Source organism: Acomys russatus, chromosome 7, assembly GCF_903995435.1.
Source record: "Acomys russatus chromosome 7, mAcoRus1.1, whole genome shotgun sequence".
NCBI classification, from domain to species: Eukaryota; Metazoa; Chordata; class Mammalia; order Rodentia; family Muridae; genus Acomys; species Acomys russatus.
The window spans coordinates 4,902,594-4,919,430 of NC_067143.1; the positions used below are offsets into that span (position 1 = coordinate 4,902,594).

At 51.1% G+C, this 16,837-nt stretch overlaps 2 protein-coding genes and 3 non-coding genes across 8 annotated transcripts in view; all 5 read right to left on the reverse strand.

The window, feature by feature from the left end:
- Positions 1–5,567: 5,567 nt before the first annotated feature.
- On the reverse strand, positions 5,568–7,511 carry LOC127191403 (40S ribosomal protein S11-like). The gene is made up of 5 exons (XM_051148501.1): positions 7,465–7,511; positions 6,574–6,705; positions 6,337–6,412; positions 5,922–6,051; positions 5,568–5,604 (listed from the first exon to the last, which is right to left on the reverse strand). The coding sequence occupies exons 1-5, from the start codon at positions 7,477–7,479 to the stop codon at positions 5,568–5,570; spliced, it is 390 nt and encodes a 129-aa protein (XP_051004458.1). The 5' UTR covers positions 7,480–7,511.
- Positions 7,512–9,831: 2,320 nt separating this feature from the next.
- The window catches only part of Rpl13a (ribosomal protein L13a), a 30,649-nt gene continuing 23,643 nt past the window's right edge, over positions 9,832–16,837 (reverse strand). The window contains exons 3-8 of one of the 4 annotated variants that reach the window (XM_051148491.1): positions 11,206–11,271; positions 10,985–11,086; positions 10,710–10,795; positions 10,484–10,543; positions 10,116–10,239; positions 9,833–10,028 (exon numbers count right to left, since the gene is read on the reverse strand). In XM_051148491.1, coding sequence (XP_051004448.1) covers positions 9,856–10,028; positions 10,116–10,239; positions 10,484–10,543; positions 10,710–10,795; positions 10,985–11,086; positions 11,206–11,271 — 611 coding nt within the window. In that variant the 3' untranslated portion in view covers positions 9,833–9,855. Of the gene's footprint in view, positions 10,029–10,115; positions 10,240–10,483; positions 10,544–10,709; positions 10,796–10,984; positions 11,087–11,205; positions 11,272–16,837 lie in introns of all 4 variants that reach the window. The other 3 variants (XM_051148494.1, XM_051148492.1, XM_051148495.1) reach the window with 3 other exon arrangements.
- On the reverse strand, positions 10,352–10,440 carry LOC127192483 (small nucleolar RNA SNORD35). The gene has a single exon (XR_007830970.1). It is a non-coding gene; the product is annotated as a small nucleolar RNA SNORD35 (small nucleolar RNA).
- On the reverse strand, positions 10,608–10,672 carry LOC127192478 (small nucleolar RNA SNORD34). The gene has a single exon (XR_007830965.1). It is a non-coding gene; the product is annotated as a small nucleolar RNA SNORD34 (small nucleolar RNA).
- Positions 10,866–10,950, reverse strand: LOC127192474 (small nucleolar RNA Z195/SNORD33/SNORD32 family). Its single transcript, XR_007830961.1, has one exon. It is a non-coding gene; the product is annotated as a small nucleolar RNA Z195/SNORD33/SNORD32 family (small nucleolar RNA).

Sequence of the window (16,837 nt, forward strand, 5' to 3'; positions counted from 1 at the left end):
TAGGAAAGGAATCCAGAACCTCTGCCATGCAGCGAGTGCTCTAAACAGCCGAGCCATCTCTTCAGCCCCAGTTCCACCTTCTCCCCAAAAGTTCAGTGTGGTATGTGTGTGTGCGTGCATGTATGTGTGTGTGCGTGCATGTATGTGTGTGTTTGTCTGTGGTGTATGTATGTATGTAAGTAGTGTGTGTGTGTGTGGTGTTTGTGTTATTGTGTGTGTATGTATGTGTATATATATATGTGGTGTGTGTGTGTGTGTGTGTGTGTGTGTGTGTGTGTGTGTGCATGTAGAACTCATAGGCTAGCTCTTTGGAATTGTTTCTTTTTTTTTTGTTTTTTTTTGTTTTTTTTTTTGTTTTTTTTTGTTTTTTTGTTTTGTTTTTTTTTTTTGAGACAGGGTTTCTCTGTGTAGCCTTGGTCATCCTGGACTCACTTTGTAGACCAGGCTGGCCTCGAACCTCACAGCGATCCACCTGCCTCTGCCTCCCGAGTGCTGGGATTAAAGGCGTGCGCCACCACGCCCGGCTCTGGAATTGTTTCTTTCCTCCCCCACATGGTCTTGGGGATCAAGGTTTGCATGGATAGCACTGTCCCTGCTGAGGAGCCACCTCATGGGCCGGATGCGGCTCTAATGGCCACACTCAGAGCATTGGAATTTGACCCTGTGACCCATGCTTGCAGATAGCCAGTCCCACACTGTCAAACTTATTTCTCAGCAAACTGAGATGTCCACGTGGGCATGCCACGAGCCTCACAGGGTGTCCCCCCTGATAAGACATAAGTAACAAGCAGGGCACAGTGACACAGAAGCACTGCTCCAGAGTGGCCCCAGGGCGCCTCTGATGACAGCGCCTCTCACTTTTCAGCCCCTGTCACTCCATCTCAGTGCAGCTAATAAACTCTCCTCTGTCTTGGTGAATGCAGTCAGGGGCCTGCCTGTCAGAACCATCCTAGAGGCAGGAGAAATGTTTCTTAAATTTTGAAGGAGAAAAAAAGGACCAAAATACACCACAAAGATCTGGCAAAACGTTCATTAGCCAGAGGGGCTTGCTGCTAACCAATCCTGACATCCAAGTTCAATCCCCAGACTAGCAAACGTTGTCCTCTAGCCTTCACATGTACACTATGACACATACACACAATAAATACACGTAATAAAAATGTTCTGGGGATAGAGAGGAGGCTCAGGCTCATTAGCTAAGAATACTTACCATTTTTTTCTTTTTTTTTTTTTTTTTTTTTTTTTTGGTTTATTTTATTTTTTTTATTTTTTATTTTTTTGGGGTTTTTTTCGAGACAGGGTTTCTCTGTGTAGCCTTGGCCATCCTGGACTCACTTTGTAGACCAGGCTGGCCTCGAACTCACAGCGATCCACCTGCCTCTGCCTCCCGAGTGCTGGGATTAAAGGCGTGCGCAACCATGCCCGACTTTCTTTTTTTTTTTTTTTTTTTTTTTTTTTTTTTTGAGACAGGGTTTCTCTATGTAGCCTTGGCTGTCCTGAACTCCCTTTGTAGACCAGGCTGGCCTCGAACTCACAGGCGTGCGGCACCACGCCGGCTGTACTTGCCATTCTTAAAGAGGACCAGTGTTCAGGTCTCAGCATGCAGTGATGCTCTTTAACTTCAGTTCCAGGGCTCTGATGCATCTTCTGCTTTCTTTGGGCATAGACATAAGTGCAGGCAACATGCCCCCACACAGAAAAAAACATTTTTAAAAGAAAAAAAGGCCAGGCAGTGGTGGCACGTGCATTTAGTCCCAGCACTTGGAGGCAGAGGCAGGTGGATCTCTGTGAGTTCAAGGCCAGCCTGGTCTACAGAGAAAGTTATAGGACAGCAAGGCTACACAGAGAAACCCTGTCTTGAAACCCCTCTACCCCCCCAAAAAGAAAAAAAGAATAAAAAGATAGCTATGAGAATTAGCCACATTCATGGTGATAGTTACTAACAAAGGGGCAACATTCCTTCTTTGTAGCGATATTTCAAAGAAGACTATAGAGCTGCAACAAGCTGTAGTTTTAGGCCAAGCAAACATGACCCCTGAATTTTATCTTACTGAGTTCCCTGCTGTCAGCCTGCGATTTTCTGGGAATTTCACAAACAAGACTATGAACTTTGTGTTCTGTATAGAAGTGTCTTAAGTCCTCTGTGTCGCCCTGGGACCTGTGTCCTCCCCCGAGCCTCTCAGCAAACACACTCTGAATTATTTACCAAAAAGGGATGTCAAAATCCCTTGGGAAAATGTTTGCCCAGGGCTGAGGAGATGGCTCACGGCGTAGAAGTGTTTACGTGCAAGCCCCAGGACCTGGGTTCAATCCCTGGGAAGCATGTGGGGGAAGGAAGGGCTCACCTCTGACCACAGAAGCAGACTAAACTTTGGGCAGCGACTGCAGAAGCCTTCAACACCGTTTATACAGCTACTTGGGGACCAGGCTGGCCTTGAACTCACAGCAATCTGCCTGCTTGTATAGCTGTTGTTAAGACACCTCTTGGGAAGCCTGACAGTGGTAGCGCACGCCTTTAATCCTAGCACCCGGGAGGCAGAGGCAGGCGGATTGCTGTGAGTTCAAGGCCAGCCTGGTCTACAAAGTGAGTCCAGGACAGTCAAGACTACACAGAGAGACCCTATCTCAAAAAAACAAAAACAAAAACAAAAAAACAACCCAGGAACCAGCTGAGAGGTTTTGCCTGGGGGCAGTGTCTCTATGGTTTCCGCCATCAAACATGCCATGCCACAGAATCTTCTAGGCACATACTAAAACGACTCCATAGGGCTTGTTCTAGAAGACCCAGTCCCACAACCATATATAATCTCTGTGTCGACCTGCCAAAGGTCACTGTCCTTGGGCTGGAGTGTCCTACCTGCACAGCTGCTGCTGGTATGGACACCCCTTAGAGGAGAGGAGACTCTGAGTCTGTGCTTGAGAGGCCACCAAGTGCTGGGGCTCAGTCACAGGGCACTGGGATCTGGGGTGCCTGCTCATGTTACCGGGGACCTGGGCTGCAGGCAGACAGTCATATGGTCTTTGCAAGAAACAGGCAGGAAGTAGATTTGATTTGACTCACTGTACAGGAGAATTGAGGAGGAAGTGCGGGCTAGTGAGATGGCTCAGTGGGTAGAGGTACTGACTACCAGCACTATGGTCTACGGTTAACTTCTGGGGCCCTACATGATGAGGAGAATTGAACACCTCCACACGGGGGCTGCGCCAGGCACACATTCACGCAAACAGTATCTTCAAGTTTGGAAAAGGTTCTCGCTCTGAAGACAGGCTGGCCCCAAACTCCGAGTTGCTGGGATTAAAGATATGCATCAGCCGGGAGTGGTGGCGCACGCCTTTAATCCCAGCACTTGGGAGGCAGAAGCAGGCGGATCGCTGTGAGTTCAGGCCAGCCTGTTCTACAAAGTTAGTCCAGGACAGCCAAGGCTACACAGAGAAACCCTGTCTTGAAAAACAAACAAAAAATGTGCATCAGTGCCAGGTGGGGTGGCTCGTCCCTTTAATTCCAGCCTGGACTACAGAGCCAGTCCAGGACAGCCGGGCCTGCACAGAAGAAACCTTGTCTGGAAAACCAAAAAAAAAAAAAAAAAAAAAAAGATGTGCACCACCATGCAGGACCTTGTTTTTTTTTTTTTTTTTTTTTTTTTTTTCCCCAGTTTTTTGAGACAGGGTTTCTCTGTGTAGCCCTGGCTGTCCTGGACTCACTTTGTAGACCAGGCTGGCCTCGAACACACAGAGATCCACCTGCCTCTGCCTCTGCCTCTGAGTGCTGGGATGAGGGATGAAAGTTGTTCGCCACCAGGCCCGGCTCTCCTTTGCTTATTTTTGAACCAGGGTCTTTTGTGGCCTGAATTTTCTGGTCCTCCCAAGTGCTGGAATCACAGCTGCCTGCTGTTGGTTGTGTACGCTAGACAGACACTCTTTCACAGACCCCAGCCCCTCACTGGTAGGCTCTGGGACGGCACTCTACCTCGGAGCCACATCCCAAGACAGGGTCCAAATTGCCCAAACTTCTGACAACCTCCTGGTAGCTGGATTACAGACAGTATCTACAGGTGACTGCAGCTGGACAGTTCCCCACCGGAAATAGGTGCCTATGATTAAAGACCAAACTGGGCTTGGTGTCGCTGGGAATCTCAGCATTCCAGAAGACAAGAGGTAAGAAGACGTGCCAGTCTGAGGCCAACCTAGTTCACAGAGAGAGTGCCCCATGCCATCTAGGGACACACAGCAAGACCCTGTCAAAATAATGTGAAAGCCAGGGAGGAGACTTCCACCTGGAGTGGAGGTGCCAGGTCTGCCTGGTACTGGGGGTTTGAGCAAGCCAGAGCGCAGAGCAAGCCTGTGCTGGGCTCTGTCGGGAACGTGGCTCTTAGCTTAGGAAACTGGTATAAGGGGTCAATCAGGGGTCTTTCTCCTCACTGATGCCATCTCTTTTAACAGGTTCTTGAAATTCTGAAAGACAAAGATTGCCCCCAACCACCAGTGGGAGGAAACAAGGGAAATGGGCTGTTGTTGTAAACACAGGGCCCCACCCGGAACGGAAGCACCTGCGGGTGGAGGAGGCCACACCTCTCAACAATTGGCCTCAGATTCCTCAGGGTCTGTGTCCCCCGTAGCTGTGGAGCTGGTCCCTCCCTCTGCTTGGTCTCTCCCTTGGGTGACTGGCAGGCGCCCAGCTTGGGCGGCGGCCCCTCTGACCTGTCCCTGCCGCTTCCTGCTCGCTTTGATGCGGGCCCACTTCCTTTGACAGGAACCCCCTCCCTCACCCGGCTGGTAAAAAGGCAGAAGGCAGCCGAGCAGAGCAGCATCTCTTGCAGGCAGAGGACTCTCCTCAAGGCCCTGTCTCCCAACCCTTGTACCAGTGCTGTACCTCAGACCCTGGTGCAGGCCTGGGGGACAGGGACCTGGGGACCCTGCAGCAGCAGCTTCGGTATTTTCCCCAGGTCTATCCTCTGCCCACTCATTGGGGATGCCTTGGGGCCTTTTGCTGAGTGGGTGTCCTCACCACTCCCACACCTGGCAAACCGGGGCCCTCTTCCCATCCTCTAACAGCAGCCTGTCCTTGTCCACCTTGTCCCTGGACACAAGCTCTCTCAGAGTGGGCACAAGAAGCCGACTGTGACACTCAAGGTGAAGAACTTGCCCCTCCCTGGGTGTCTTCACCTGCAAGGTGAGTGTGGGACCCTGCTGTGGAAGATCAGCTGGAAAGCAGCATGCTGCTCCCTGGGGCTTAGACCAGAGCAGAGCCAGGGGCTCCACCCTCACTTACTTCCTCCCTGGAGGCTTGTGGGGAGAAGAGGGGTGGCTGCACCAGGTAACTGACCATGTCTACTTTGACACCCGCCCCCCTCCGGCTCAGGAAGCCCCTCAAGGCGAAAGCCCTGACAACACCCACCCTGGCCCAGGATACAAAAGAAACCAAGCCTGTTCTGTTAAGTTGGAAAATAACTTTATTTGCTCTGAGGAGGCCTGTGCCCCCTCAGAACTTCTGAAACTGCTTCTTGGTGCCGGCAGCCTTGGTAAACCTTGAGCACATTGAACCGAACGGTCTTGCTCAGGGGCCTGCACTATCCCACGGTGACGATGTCGCCGATCTGCACATCCCTGTGGGGTTAGACAAGGAGGGGTCGTCAGGAGCGGCCTCCCCAGCAATTCCTTATCCCCACAGACAGGCTGAGGGTGGCCATCTTGGCTCCACCCACCAGTGGTCACTCAGATGGTTGTTAAGACTAACACAAGATGTCATTTCTATTGCCCAGACATTTAGTACTGGCTATCCCGGAGGCTCTGCCCCTGCAGTCACCACCTGCACTGCCACAGGACACCCTACTTTCATCACCTCTCCCGTCTGGGGCCCCGCCTGGTCAGTGGTCCACTGTCCTGTCCAGGGCTGGCCCTGGCTGTCAGAGAACCATGATCACCTGAAGCAGGGCGACAGGTGCACAGACATGTTCTTGTGGCGCTTCTCAAAGCGATTGTACTTCCGGATGTAATGGAGGTAGTCCCTGCGGATGACAATGGTCCTCTGCATCTTCATCTTTGTCACCACACCTGGGGGCAAGGGGGAAGTGTCACATGCCAGAGACCAGGATGGGGCTCCCTGGAAGCTCCACTCATGACATCTCCATTGTTCCTCCCCACCCTCCAAATTTCTGAGATTGCAAAAGCAATGATTTCCAGGCTTCTCGATCCTTGTGATTAACCATAGGGGACCCTGGGAACCGAACTCGGGCTGTTGTGTTCTCTTCACTCATGACATCTCAACAGCGCCCTTGGGGACATCACCTGCCCGCGTTCCTGGACGCCCCTAGAACTAACCATTTATTTGTCACTCACCAGACAGGATCCGACCTCGGATGGAGACGTTACCCGTGAAGGGGCATTTCTTGTCTATATAGGTGCCCTCGATGGCCTGAAAGGGTAAGAAAGTACAGTCTGGACTACCACGTCTAAAACAGAACCAAGGATGTAGGCTCAGGGACCCAAACTACAATTCCCAGGAGCCCTAGAGGCAACCACTCGGAAGAGGGCGGGGTGGCTGAGCTTCCACACGTGCAGGGAAGGGTCCTGTACCTCCTTGGGCGTCTTGAAGCCTAGACCGATGTTTTTGTAGTACCGAGGGAGTTTTTCCTTGCCGGTTTCTCCCAGCAAAACACGTTTCTTGTTTTGAAAGATTGTAGGTTGCTTTTGGTAAGCACGCTCCGTCTGTAGGGAATAATAATTTGGTGAGGTTACAGATAAAATTTCAAGGAGACCAAGGATATGTATGGCCCTTTTCTTTTTTCAATCTCTTGCAAGATTCGCCCCTAAACGCCGGCCCCAGAGGGCCAATGCCCCACAAACACCCCAAATGTAGATTAGCTTACACGTTAGGTCCTAACACCGCCCACAGCTTGCAGAAATTCACGTCCAAGGCTGGAATCCCGGCCTTTTCAGCAACGCTGACTCCCGAAACACCCAAGTCCACATCTTACGCATTGCGTAGCCGAGCCGGGTGGGCCAGGCCTGTCCACCCAGGCATTTGGAAGGCAGGAGGATGGCACGTGCAAGACCTGCCCGAGCCCCGTAAGCCCAAACCCTGCGCCACGATGTAAAACCACAGCAAGAGGCCGGGCTGCAGCTCCACGGCAGAGCGCTTGCCTAGGGCGCAGGACGGGATATACGGGATGTATCCCATTACGGGATATAAATCGCTAAGCCAGTCTTCCAGTGTTTGCCCTCAAGCCTCCGCTTACCCGGGATAAGTCCTCTCCCCGCACCCCATCATCTGTTACGCCCGGAGTTTTAAGGACCGACTCCCAGAGCGCCTGAGACCCCAGGACTTAGGAAACGCCCATCAGATGAAAGCATATGCAGGCATCCTCGCTTCAGCTAATTCGTACGATAACGAAGACCTCAAGGAATAAGCTCCCCACTGAAGCGCGGAACACACAGACCCGCCGCCAGGCCACACACAGCTCTAACCTGAATGTCCGCCATCTTCCCGGCAGCCTGAGAAAAAAGAGAGCTAGGCTAGGCCACCTCCCGGGCTTCCTTATTCTCTACGCGAGGTCTAAAGCGGACGTGACGTCAGGACCAGCCCTTACGGACCTAGGAGGTACTTCCGTTGCAGAGCACGCGACGCTGGGGCTGTCCGTACGCCGCCATGATGGTGGAGGACTAAGGGGAGGGAAGCCCGCCCTCGGAGCCTATCATCTCGCGAGATCCAGGCGTCCGTTGCTGGGAGTGGTTCGTTCCGGCGAGGAAAGCGCGTCGTGTGGTATCGCGAGAGTCGTAGGTTCCGTCGTAGTCCAGGTTTTTTTCAGGAATTGGATTCACGTGGAATTTGAGAACCGGGTGGTGGCGGCGGTTTTTCAGCCGGGCACGGCTGCCAGTGGGGCTGTGCAAAGTGGGTGAACTGGGGTGTACCCTTGGATGTCATGGGCAGCCGCTGAGGTTTTAAATGTGCCTTATCTGACAGCGTTTTTTGGATTTCCTTTCACTACACTTAAGGATATGCATGCCCGCGTGGCTATGGCAGTCAGGGTGACTAGCACCGGGTTTCTGTGTCCCGACCTCCGCCGCTCGGGTGGCTGGAGCCACAGGTTAAGCCACGCAGATAGGTTTACTCGTTTGTGTTAGGACAGGGCGCGCGCATGCCAGGCTGTCCAGACCTGAGCAGGAGACCCTCAAGAGTCTCGTACATTCCATCGCCACACCCTGCTGGGCTTACGCTCTTACAACTTTCGGCTGAACATGGGACTTTTGCTTTACACATAGAAGAGCCAGGGCGAGGATTTGTGAATGGTGCTGGATGCCTTTAATCCCTGCGTTCAGGAGGCAGCTCATGGACATCTATTGAGCCTAAAATCAGCTGTAAGTCAACTAGCGCCCCATAGTGAGCCTGCTTCCTGAAAGACTCCATTGCAGTTGTGCATACCAAGCGTAGGTGGGAAGAGGGCTGGCTTCCTCCAGTTTTACAATTTAGAGGGTTAACATGGGAAGGATTCAAAGTAAAAACCCACCTTGCCTGGTAGCACTCGCCTTTAATTGCTGCACTCTGGAGGCAGAGGATGGCTGAGTTTGAGGCCAGCCTGGTCTAAAAAGTCAAGGTCAGCCAAGGATACAGAGAAACCGTCTCAAAAAAAACCAGAAAGGGGGGGGGGGGGGGGAAGCCACTAGGAAGACTCAGTCCCATCTGTTATATGGTAGGTAAACCGTAAGTGTTTATGGAAGGTGTGGGGGCTAGAGATGGCTCAGTGGTTATGAACCCTGGTCCTGGGTTCAATTCTCAGCACCCATCTATAGTGGGATCCGATGCCCTCTCCTGCCATGTGGGCCTATTTGCAAAATAGAGCACTCATGTGAGTCTTGAAAAAAGGCAGGTGTTACTGTTCATCTCCTCTAATTCCCCAACACTTAATTAAGCTGACTTAGAACAAAGATTACCAATTCTAAGACAAGATGGTTGTGAGATGTCTGTTCTGTATCCTTTACCGGCTCAAGCAGTTTCTGTAGTTCTGCCTGTTCTAGAATAAACCAGGCTGACCTACAACTCAGGTATCCAGCAGGCTTTGCCTCCAGCCTGCCAGGTGCAGCCTAAACTGGCAAGTGTACATTACATCATGGCTTTTTTTTCCGGTTTTGAGATAAGGTTTGTGTATCCTTGGCTGTCCTGGACTCACTTTATAGATCCGCCTGGGATTAAAGGCGAGCACCACCAGAGCGTGGCTTACCTCATGTTTTTCTAGGATTCAATGACAATCTTCTGAAGTGATCTAGCTTAGGGAGCCATTCATGCGTAAATACTATCATAACTTTGCATTTAAGAGTTGAGCACAGGAGAATTGCTCAGTTGGAGAGCAGGCTGGTCTAGTGTCCAGACAGCAGAGACTAAATGAGGGGGAAAAGGCAATCCAAAACTAACCCTGAGGCAAGTTCCTTCCGGATCTGCTGGCCCAACTCGGCACCTTTGTGGCCCTCTTATTCTAGTCTGAACTCCTTTGTGGTGTCGGGCCCACACGTTGCAGCTGAGTTAGAGGCAGCCTACGCAGGATCGTCCCCTCGCTCCTGATGGTGCCCTCTGCCCCTGCCTACAAACAGCATAGTGCAATGACACCGGGTTTAACAGTCAAATAATTTATTATTATCACAGACCCCTGCAGCAGTAGGGAAGGAGCAAAGGCAGCACACGTGCTCGGCCGTCAGCCCAGCCCAGGTGTGCAGGCCCCATGCTCACAGCTGCAGAGTGTGGCACCGGGGCAGATGGGCAGGGCGGCCCAGCTACTCTCTTCATTTTAAACTCTGAAGCCCAAGTAAATCCACTTTAATACAACTCAAGAGCTGTCTAAGTCTCCTCTACCCATAGGATAGTGACTAAGGCATCCTTTGTCCCCACTTCCCTGAGCGGCGGTGAGGAAGTGCAGGCCAGGCAGGCATTAGGCAAACAGTCTTTATTGGGCTCACAGCAGGAGTCCGTTGGCCTTGAGGACATCTGTGAACTTGCTGATTTTGCTCTCCACATTCTTCTCTGCCTGTTTCCGTAGCCTCTGTGGGTGAAGACAAGTGACCGTGAGAGGCGGCTCCTCACCATGGCCTCCCTAGCCCTAACCCTGGGGTGCAGAACCTGTCCTCACCAAGAGCTGCTTCTTTCTTCCGATAGTGGATCTTGGCTTTTTCCTTCCGTTTCTCTTCCAGAGTGGCTGTCACTGCTTGGTACTTCCACCCGACCTCATGAGCCAGTCGACCCAGGTAAGCAAACTGCAGGGGCACAAAGCTGTAAGGACATGGAAGGGGGCCCCGGCAGCACAGGGGTGAGCTCGAGAGCCCTAGAGAATGCATTTTAAAGGACACTCAGCCCCCAACACCAGCCCTCCTGGCATCAGCTTTGCCTGTGGCATTATCGGCACTGCCCGGTGAGTGGCATCCGCAGACCATCGTGAGAAAAAAACATCATTTGCCAGTCTGAGATCCCAGTTAGTTCACTAGGTAACCTGGAGCTTACCTTTCTGGTAGGCTTCAGCCGCACAACCTTGAGGGCAGCAGGGACCACCATCCGCTTTTTCTGTTAAGAGGAGGAGAGAGCTCAAGAGACCTGCTGTGATACCCGGGAAAGAGACTGGTGGGGCAGGCGTCTCAGCCAGTAGCGTTCTCATGAGGCTCAAACAATGTAGGTAATAACATCACAGACGCTGGAGGCATGGACTGTGAGGCTAGGCTGCAAGGCTCACCTTGTCATAGGGTGGAGGGATCCCATCCAACACCTTGAGGCGCTCGAGGGCAGCCTGGCCTCTCTTGGTCTTGTGGGGCAGCATGCCTGTGGGCATAACAGCAGGCCTACTCTTCAGAGGGGAAAACCCCTTCTTACCCCAGAGCAGGGAGAGGGGGCAGCCTCAGATGGTAGTGCATGGAGTGTCGTCTCATAGTTGGGAAACTCGAACGTAAGTGGGAGATGTTCTCATCATAGGCTGCCACCCATCCTCTGTCACCCACAGACCCAGCTCACCTCGCACAGTTCGCCAGAAAATACGGCTCGGGGCTCGGAAGTGGTAGGGGCCTCGAGAGGGGTTGGTGTTCATCCGCTTTCGGAGGAAGGCCAAATACTTTACTGTTAGGAGGGAAAGCGTGTGAGGCCTCCTTGGTCCCAGAAAAAGCTCCTAAAGACCTGTCTGTCCAGGACTTAGGGAATCAGCCTCCACCTCAAGACATCCCTCAGCTCTAACTCACACTTGTTTCGGTAGAAATTCCCAGAAATGTTGATGCCCTCACAGCGTACAACCACCACCTTGCGGCCTAGAGAGAAAATGGATTGGGGAGGGTCAGATTAGAGGAAAAGTTAAGAAGAAAGGTTCCTCCTTGGCTCTACAGACTGGCTCCTAAGCAGTCTCAACCCGTCTTCATAGCTAGACATAGTAAGTGGCTGGGGGTACGGTCGGTTGTTGGCAAAAGTGCTTGCAGCACCAGCCCCCACCACCTGACGGCCGGGACCCAACTGAAAAGGCAGGGTTGTGTACACCTACATCTCCAGCACTTGGGAGCAGAAGAAGCAGTTACAAGAGATCGCGTGTCAAAAATAAAAAAAGAATAAACTGAGCTGGAAAGGCGGCACACGCCTGTAATCCAGCAGGGGCAGGCAGACCTCTGTAAGGTTTTGGTTTGTTGTTTTTTTTTAGATAATTGTTTATCGACTTCTGTAGGTTTGAAGGCAGCCTAGTCTAACAGCTAGCTCAGGACTACATAGTAAGACTCGTCTCAAAAAATCAACCAAAGCCCCTATTCAGATCCAGCTGATGGACGTGCATCTCCACAGCTGAGTGGAGAGTGGGGACTGACTCTGACATGAACTCTGGTGCCCCCTATTGATCACTTCCCCTTGGTGGGGAGACCTTGTGGCACTCAGAGGAAGGGTAAGGAGGCTACCGGATGAGACCTGATAGGCTGTGATCATATGGTGGGGGAGGAGGTCCCCTCTGTCACACCTAGGGAGGGGAATAGGGAGAAGAGGGAGGGGAGGGGGAGAACGGGAAGATAAGATACAAGTGAGGAGATAACAATTGAGTTGTATCTGAATAAATTATTTAAAAAAAAAATAAGAATAAAACAAAAATAAAATAAAACCAAAGGCTGCTCACGTGGACCCACACCCTAAAAGAAGAGAGTGTCGCGAGTGGTGGCTCTGGCTTCCATTCCTGGGCTGTATACTTGTGCCTGCACCAGTATCACCCACCACAAAATAAATAATGTAATCAAATAAATACACCTGCCTTTGCCTCCCCAGTGCAAGGATTATAAGTATATACCCCCTGCTGACCCTCCCAACTAATACTTTTAAGGACAATACTAAGAGTCTGGAGAAATGGCTCAGTGGTTAAAAGCACTGGCTACTCTTCCTGAGAGCCTTGGTTCAATCCCCAGCATGCACATAACACCTCACAGCCATCGAAACGTCCAGTTCCCGGAGACGCCAGCTGATTGCTGTAAGTTCGAGGCCAGCTGGTCTACAAATGAGTCTAGGACAGTCAAAGCTACCAGAGAAACCCTGTCTCGGGGGTGGAAAAAAAGGGGGAAAAAAAAAAGAAAAAACCCCACAGGAAACCCAGATAAATAAGTGCGCGCACACACACACCACACACCACACACACTTGTATTACTGTCGAGTGTTCAGTCCCCTTTGGCCTCTCGCGTCCCTTGCAGTACACCTCCACACAGACTGAGCCCCAGAGGCCTTATCTGTCTCCATGGGACACCCCATCAAGTCCCTGAGGCCAGGATAATGACAGCCCCAGGGTACTGGGGAGACTGGATTTATCTGAACCCCTCCTTAGGATAAGAAGCCAGTAGATGCTGTCTGGACTGACCTTACCCAGGCTTGCCCAACTTCCTCTTATGTATCAAGGGACAAGAAAGTCGACCTGTCACCTGTACTCAGTTACACGTGTCCCACTCACGGAAGGTCAAACAGCAGCTTCCTCCAAAGGCCTGGTGGGCACACTGTCTCGTGTTCTGGTGACACTCAAGGGAAAACTCACCATAAACGCCTCCGAACTGTAATGCATCTCCAAGGTTCTTCTCTTCACCTAGTTGTTTTCTTTGTTTGTTTTGAGACAGGTTTTCATGGAACCTAGAGCTCCAAGGCAGCTACGACTGGCTGGCCAATAAGCTTCTGGCATCTTCCTGTATCTTGTCCCTCCCCGCAGTACTGATGATCTGTCAGGCCCCAGCAGCCCCCTTCAAAGAGACCCCACCCCCTCTACTCGAATGATCATAGTTGGACGCCCTAGCCAACGACATCCAGCCTGGGGTGCGCGAGGGTGGGTGCAGGATGAGAAGTAAGTTTACACCAAAGTGGGTATTGGTGGCCACACAGGCTGCTCCACTCTTCCTACCAGGGTCTTGCTGTGAAACCTTTTCACTCTCACAAAGGTGCAAAAAAGTCCTACTTCAGCCATTGGGCTCTGTCTGTTCTCCTTGGAGCCCATCCATGCTGTTGTCTGTCTGTCTGTCTGCCTGTTCTCTGTGGCATTAATAACTCTACTAATAAACTCTTTACCCCCCTCCCTTCCTGCCAGTTAATCCACCTCATGTCCCTCTTGAACTTCTGAAACCTTCAGTGTGATCACGTGTGCCAGTCGTGTGTGTGTGTGTGTGTGTGTGTGTGTGTGTGTGTGTATTAGGTCTCTCTGTATAGCCCTGGCTATCCTGGACTCACTCTGTAGACCAGGCTGGCTCGAACTCACAGAGATCCACATGTCTTGCCTCCTGAGTGCTGGATTAAAGGCGTGCACCCACCACCGCCCCGGCTTTATTTTTTTTTTTGTGGCTGTGTACTTCGTGCATGCCTGTTGCCCATGATGTGAGAGTCCCTGTCACTGTAGTTAAAGATGGTTGTGAGCTCCCATGTGAGTTCTAGGAAAGGAATCCAGAACCTCTGCCATGGCGAGCTGCTCTAAAACAGCCGAGCCATCTCTTCAGCCCCAGTTCCACCTTCTCCCCAAAAGTTCAGGTGGTATGTGTGGTGCGTGCCTGTATGTGGTGTGCGTGCATTTATGGTGTGTGTTTGTCTGTGGTGTATGTATGTAGTAAGTAGTGTTTGTGTGTGTGGTGTTTGTGTTATTGTGTTTTATGTATGTGTATATTTATGTGGTGTGTGTGTGTGTGTGTGTGTTGTGTGTGTGTGTGTGATGTAGAAATCATAGGCTAGCTCTTTGGAATTGTTTCTTTTTTTTTGTTTTTTTTTTTGTTTTTTTTGTTTTTTTTTGTTTTTTTGTTTTGTTTTTGTTTTGAGACAGGGTTTCTCTGTGTAGCCTTGGTCATCCTGGACTCACTTTGTAGACCCAGGCTGGCCTCGAAACTCCACAGCATCCACCTGCCTCTGGCCTCCCGAGTGCTGGGATTAAAGGCGTGCGCCACCACGCCCGGCTCGGAATTGTTTCTTTCCCCCCCCACATGGTCTTGGGGATCAAGGTTGCATGGCTCGCACTGTTTCCTGCTGAGGAGCCACCTCAGGGCCGGATGCGGCTCTAATGGCCACACTCAGGCATTGAATTTTGACCCTGTGACCCATGCTTGCAGATAGCCGTCCCACACTGTCCAAACTTATTTCTCAGCAAACTGAGATGTCCACGTGGGCATGCCACGCGCCTCACAGGTGTCCCCCTGACTAAGACATAAGTAACAGCAGGGCATCAGTGACACAGAAGCACTGCTCCAGAGTGGCCACCAGGGCGCCTCTGATGAGCAGGCCTCTCACTTTTCAGCCCCTGTCACTCATCTCAGTGCAGCTACTAACTCTCCTCTGTCTTGTGAATGCAGCAGGGGCCTGCCTGTCAGAAACCATCCAGCGGCAGGAGAAATGTTTCTTTAATTTGAAGGAGAAAAAAAGGACCAAAATACACCACAAGATCTGGCAACAACGTTCATTAGCCAGAGGGGCTTGCTGTAACCAATCCTGACAATCCCACGTTCAATCCCCAGACTAGCAAAACGTTGTCCTCTAGCCTTCACATGTACACTATGACACATACACAATAAATACACGTAATAAAAATGTTCTGGGGATCAGAGGGAGGTCAGGCCATTAGCTAAGAATACCTTACATTTTTCTTTTTTTTTTTTTTTTTTTTTTGGTTTATTTTATTTTTTTATTTTTATTTTTTTGGGGTTTTTTTTCGAGACAGGTTTCTCTGTGTAGCCTTGGCATCCTGGACTCACTTTGTAGACCGGCTGGCCTCGAACTCACAGCGATCCACCTGCCTCTGCCTCCCGAGTGCTGGGATTAAAGGCGTGCGCAACCATGCCCGACTTTCTTTTTTTTTTTTTTTTTTTTTTTTTTTTTGAGACAGGTTTCTCTATGTAGCCTTGGCTGTCCTGAACTCCCTTTGTAGACCAGGCTGGCCTCGAACTCACAGGCGTGCGGCACCCCGCCGGCTGTATTGCCATTCTTAAAGAGGACCAGTGTTCAGGTCTCAGCTGCAGATGCTGGCCTTTAACTTCAGTTCCAGGGCTCTGATGCATTTCTGCTTTCTTTGGGCCTAGCATAAGTGCAGGCAACATGCCCCCACACAGAAAAAAAACATTTTTAAAAAGAAAAAAAGGCCAGGCAGTGGTGGCACGTGCATTTAGTCCCAGCACTTGGGAGGCAGAGGCAGGTGGATCTCTGTGAGTTCAAGGCCCAGCCTGGTCTACAGAGAAAGTTATAGGGACAGCAAGGCTACAAGAGAAACCCTGTCTTGAAACCCCTCTACCCCCCCAAAAAGAAAAAAAAGCATTATAAAAAGAAAAGCTATGAGAATTAGCCCATTCATGGTGATTTACTAACAAAGGGGCCACATACCTTCTTTGTAGCGATATTTCAAAGAAGACTTATAGAGCTGCCAACAAGCTGTAGTTTTAGGCCAAGCAAACATGACCCCTGAATTTATCTTACTGAGTTCCTGCTGTCAGCCTGCGATTTTCTGGGAATTTCCAACAAGTACTATGAACTTTGTGTTCTGTATAGACGTGTCTTAAGTCCTCTGTGTCGCCCTGGGACCTGTGTCCTCCCCGAGCCTCTCAGCAAACACACTCTGAATTATTTACCCAAAAAGGGATGTCAAAAATCCCCTTGGGAAAATGTTTGCCCGGGCTGAGGAGATGGCTCACGGCGTAGAAGTGTTTACGTGCAAGCCCCAGGAACCGGGTCAATCCTGGGAAGATGTGGGGGAGGAAGGGCTCACCTCTGACCACAGAAGCAGACTAAACTTTGGCAGCGACTGCAGAAGCCTCAACACCATTTATACAGCTACTGGGGACCAGGTGGCCTTGAACTCACACATCTGCCGTTTGTATAGCTGTTGTTAGACACCTCTTGGGAGCCTGACAGTGGTAGCGCACCGCCTTTAATCCTAGCACCCGGGAGGCAGAGGCAGCGGATTGCTGTGAGTCAAGGCCAGCCTGGTCTACAAAGTGAGTCCAGACAGTCAAAATACACAGAGAGACCCTATCTCAAACAAACAAAAACAAAAACAAAAAAACAACCCAGGAACCAGCTGAGAGGTTTGCCTGGGGGCAGTGTCTCTATGGGTTTCGCCATCAAACATGCCCATGCCACAGAATCTTCTAGGCACATACTAAAACGACTCCTAGGGCTTGTTCTAGAAGACCCACTCCCACAACCATATATAATCTCTGTGTCGACCTGCCAAAGGTCACTGTCCTGGGCTGGAGTGTCCTCCTGCACAGCTGCTGCTGGTATGGACACCCCTTAGAGGAGAGGTAGACTCTGAGTCTGTGCTTGAGAGGCCACCAAGTGCTGGGGCTCAGTCACAGGGAATGGGATCTGGGGGCCTGCTCATGTACCAGGGACCTGGGCTGCAGGGCA

Excerpts from the sequence above, each read along its gene's own strand:
- LOC127191403 (XM_051148501.1), bottom strand. Across the intron at positions 6,413-6,573 it reads GCTTCAAGACGCCCAAGGAG|GCCATCGAGGGCACCTATAT; the intron begins GTACAGGACCCT and ends TTACCCTTTCAG. Across the intron at positions 5,605-5,921 it reads CACCTGTCGCCCTGCTTCAG|GGATGTGCAGATCGGCGACA; the intron begins GTGATCATGGTT and ends CTAACCCCACAG.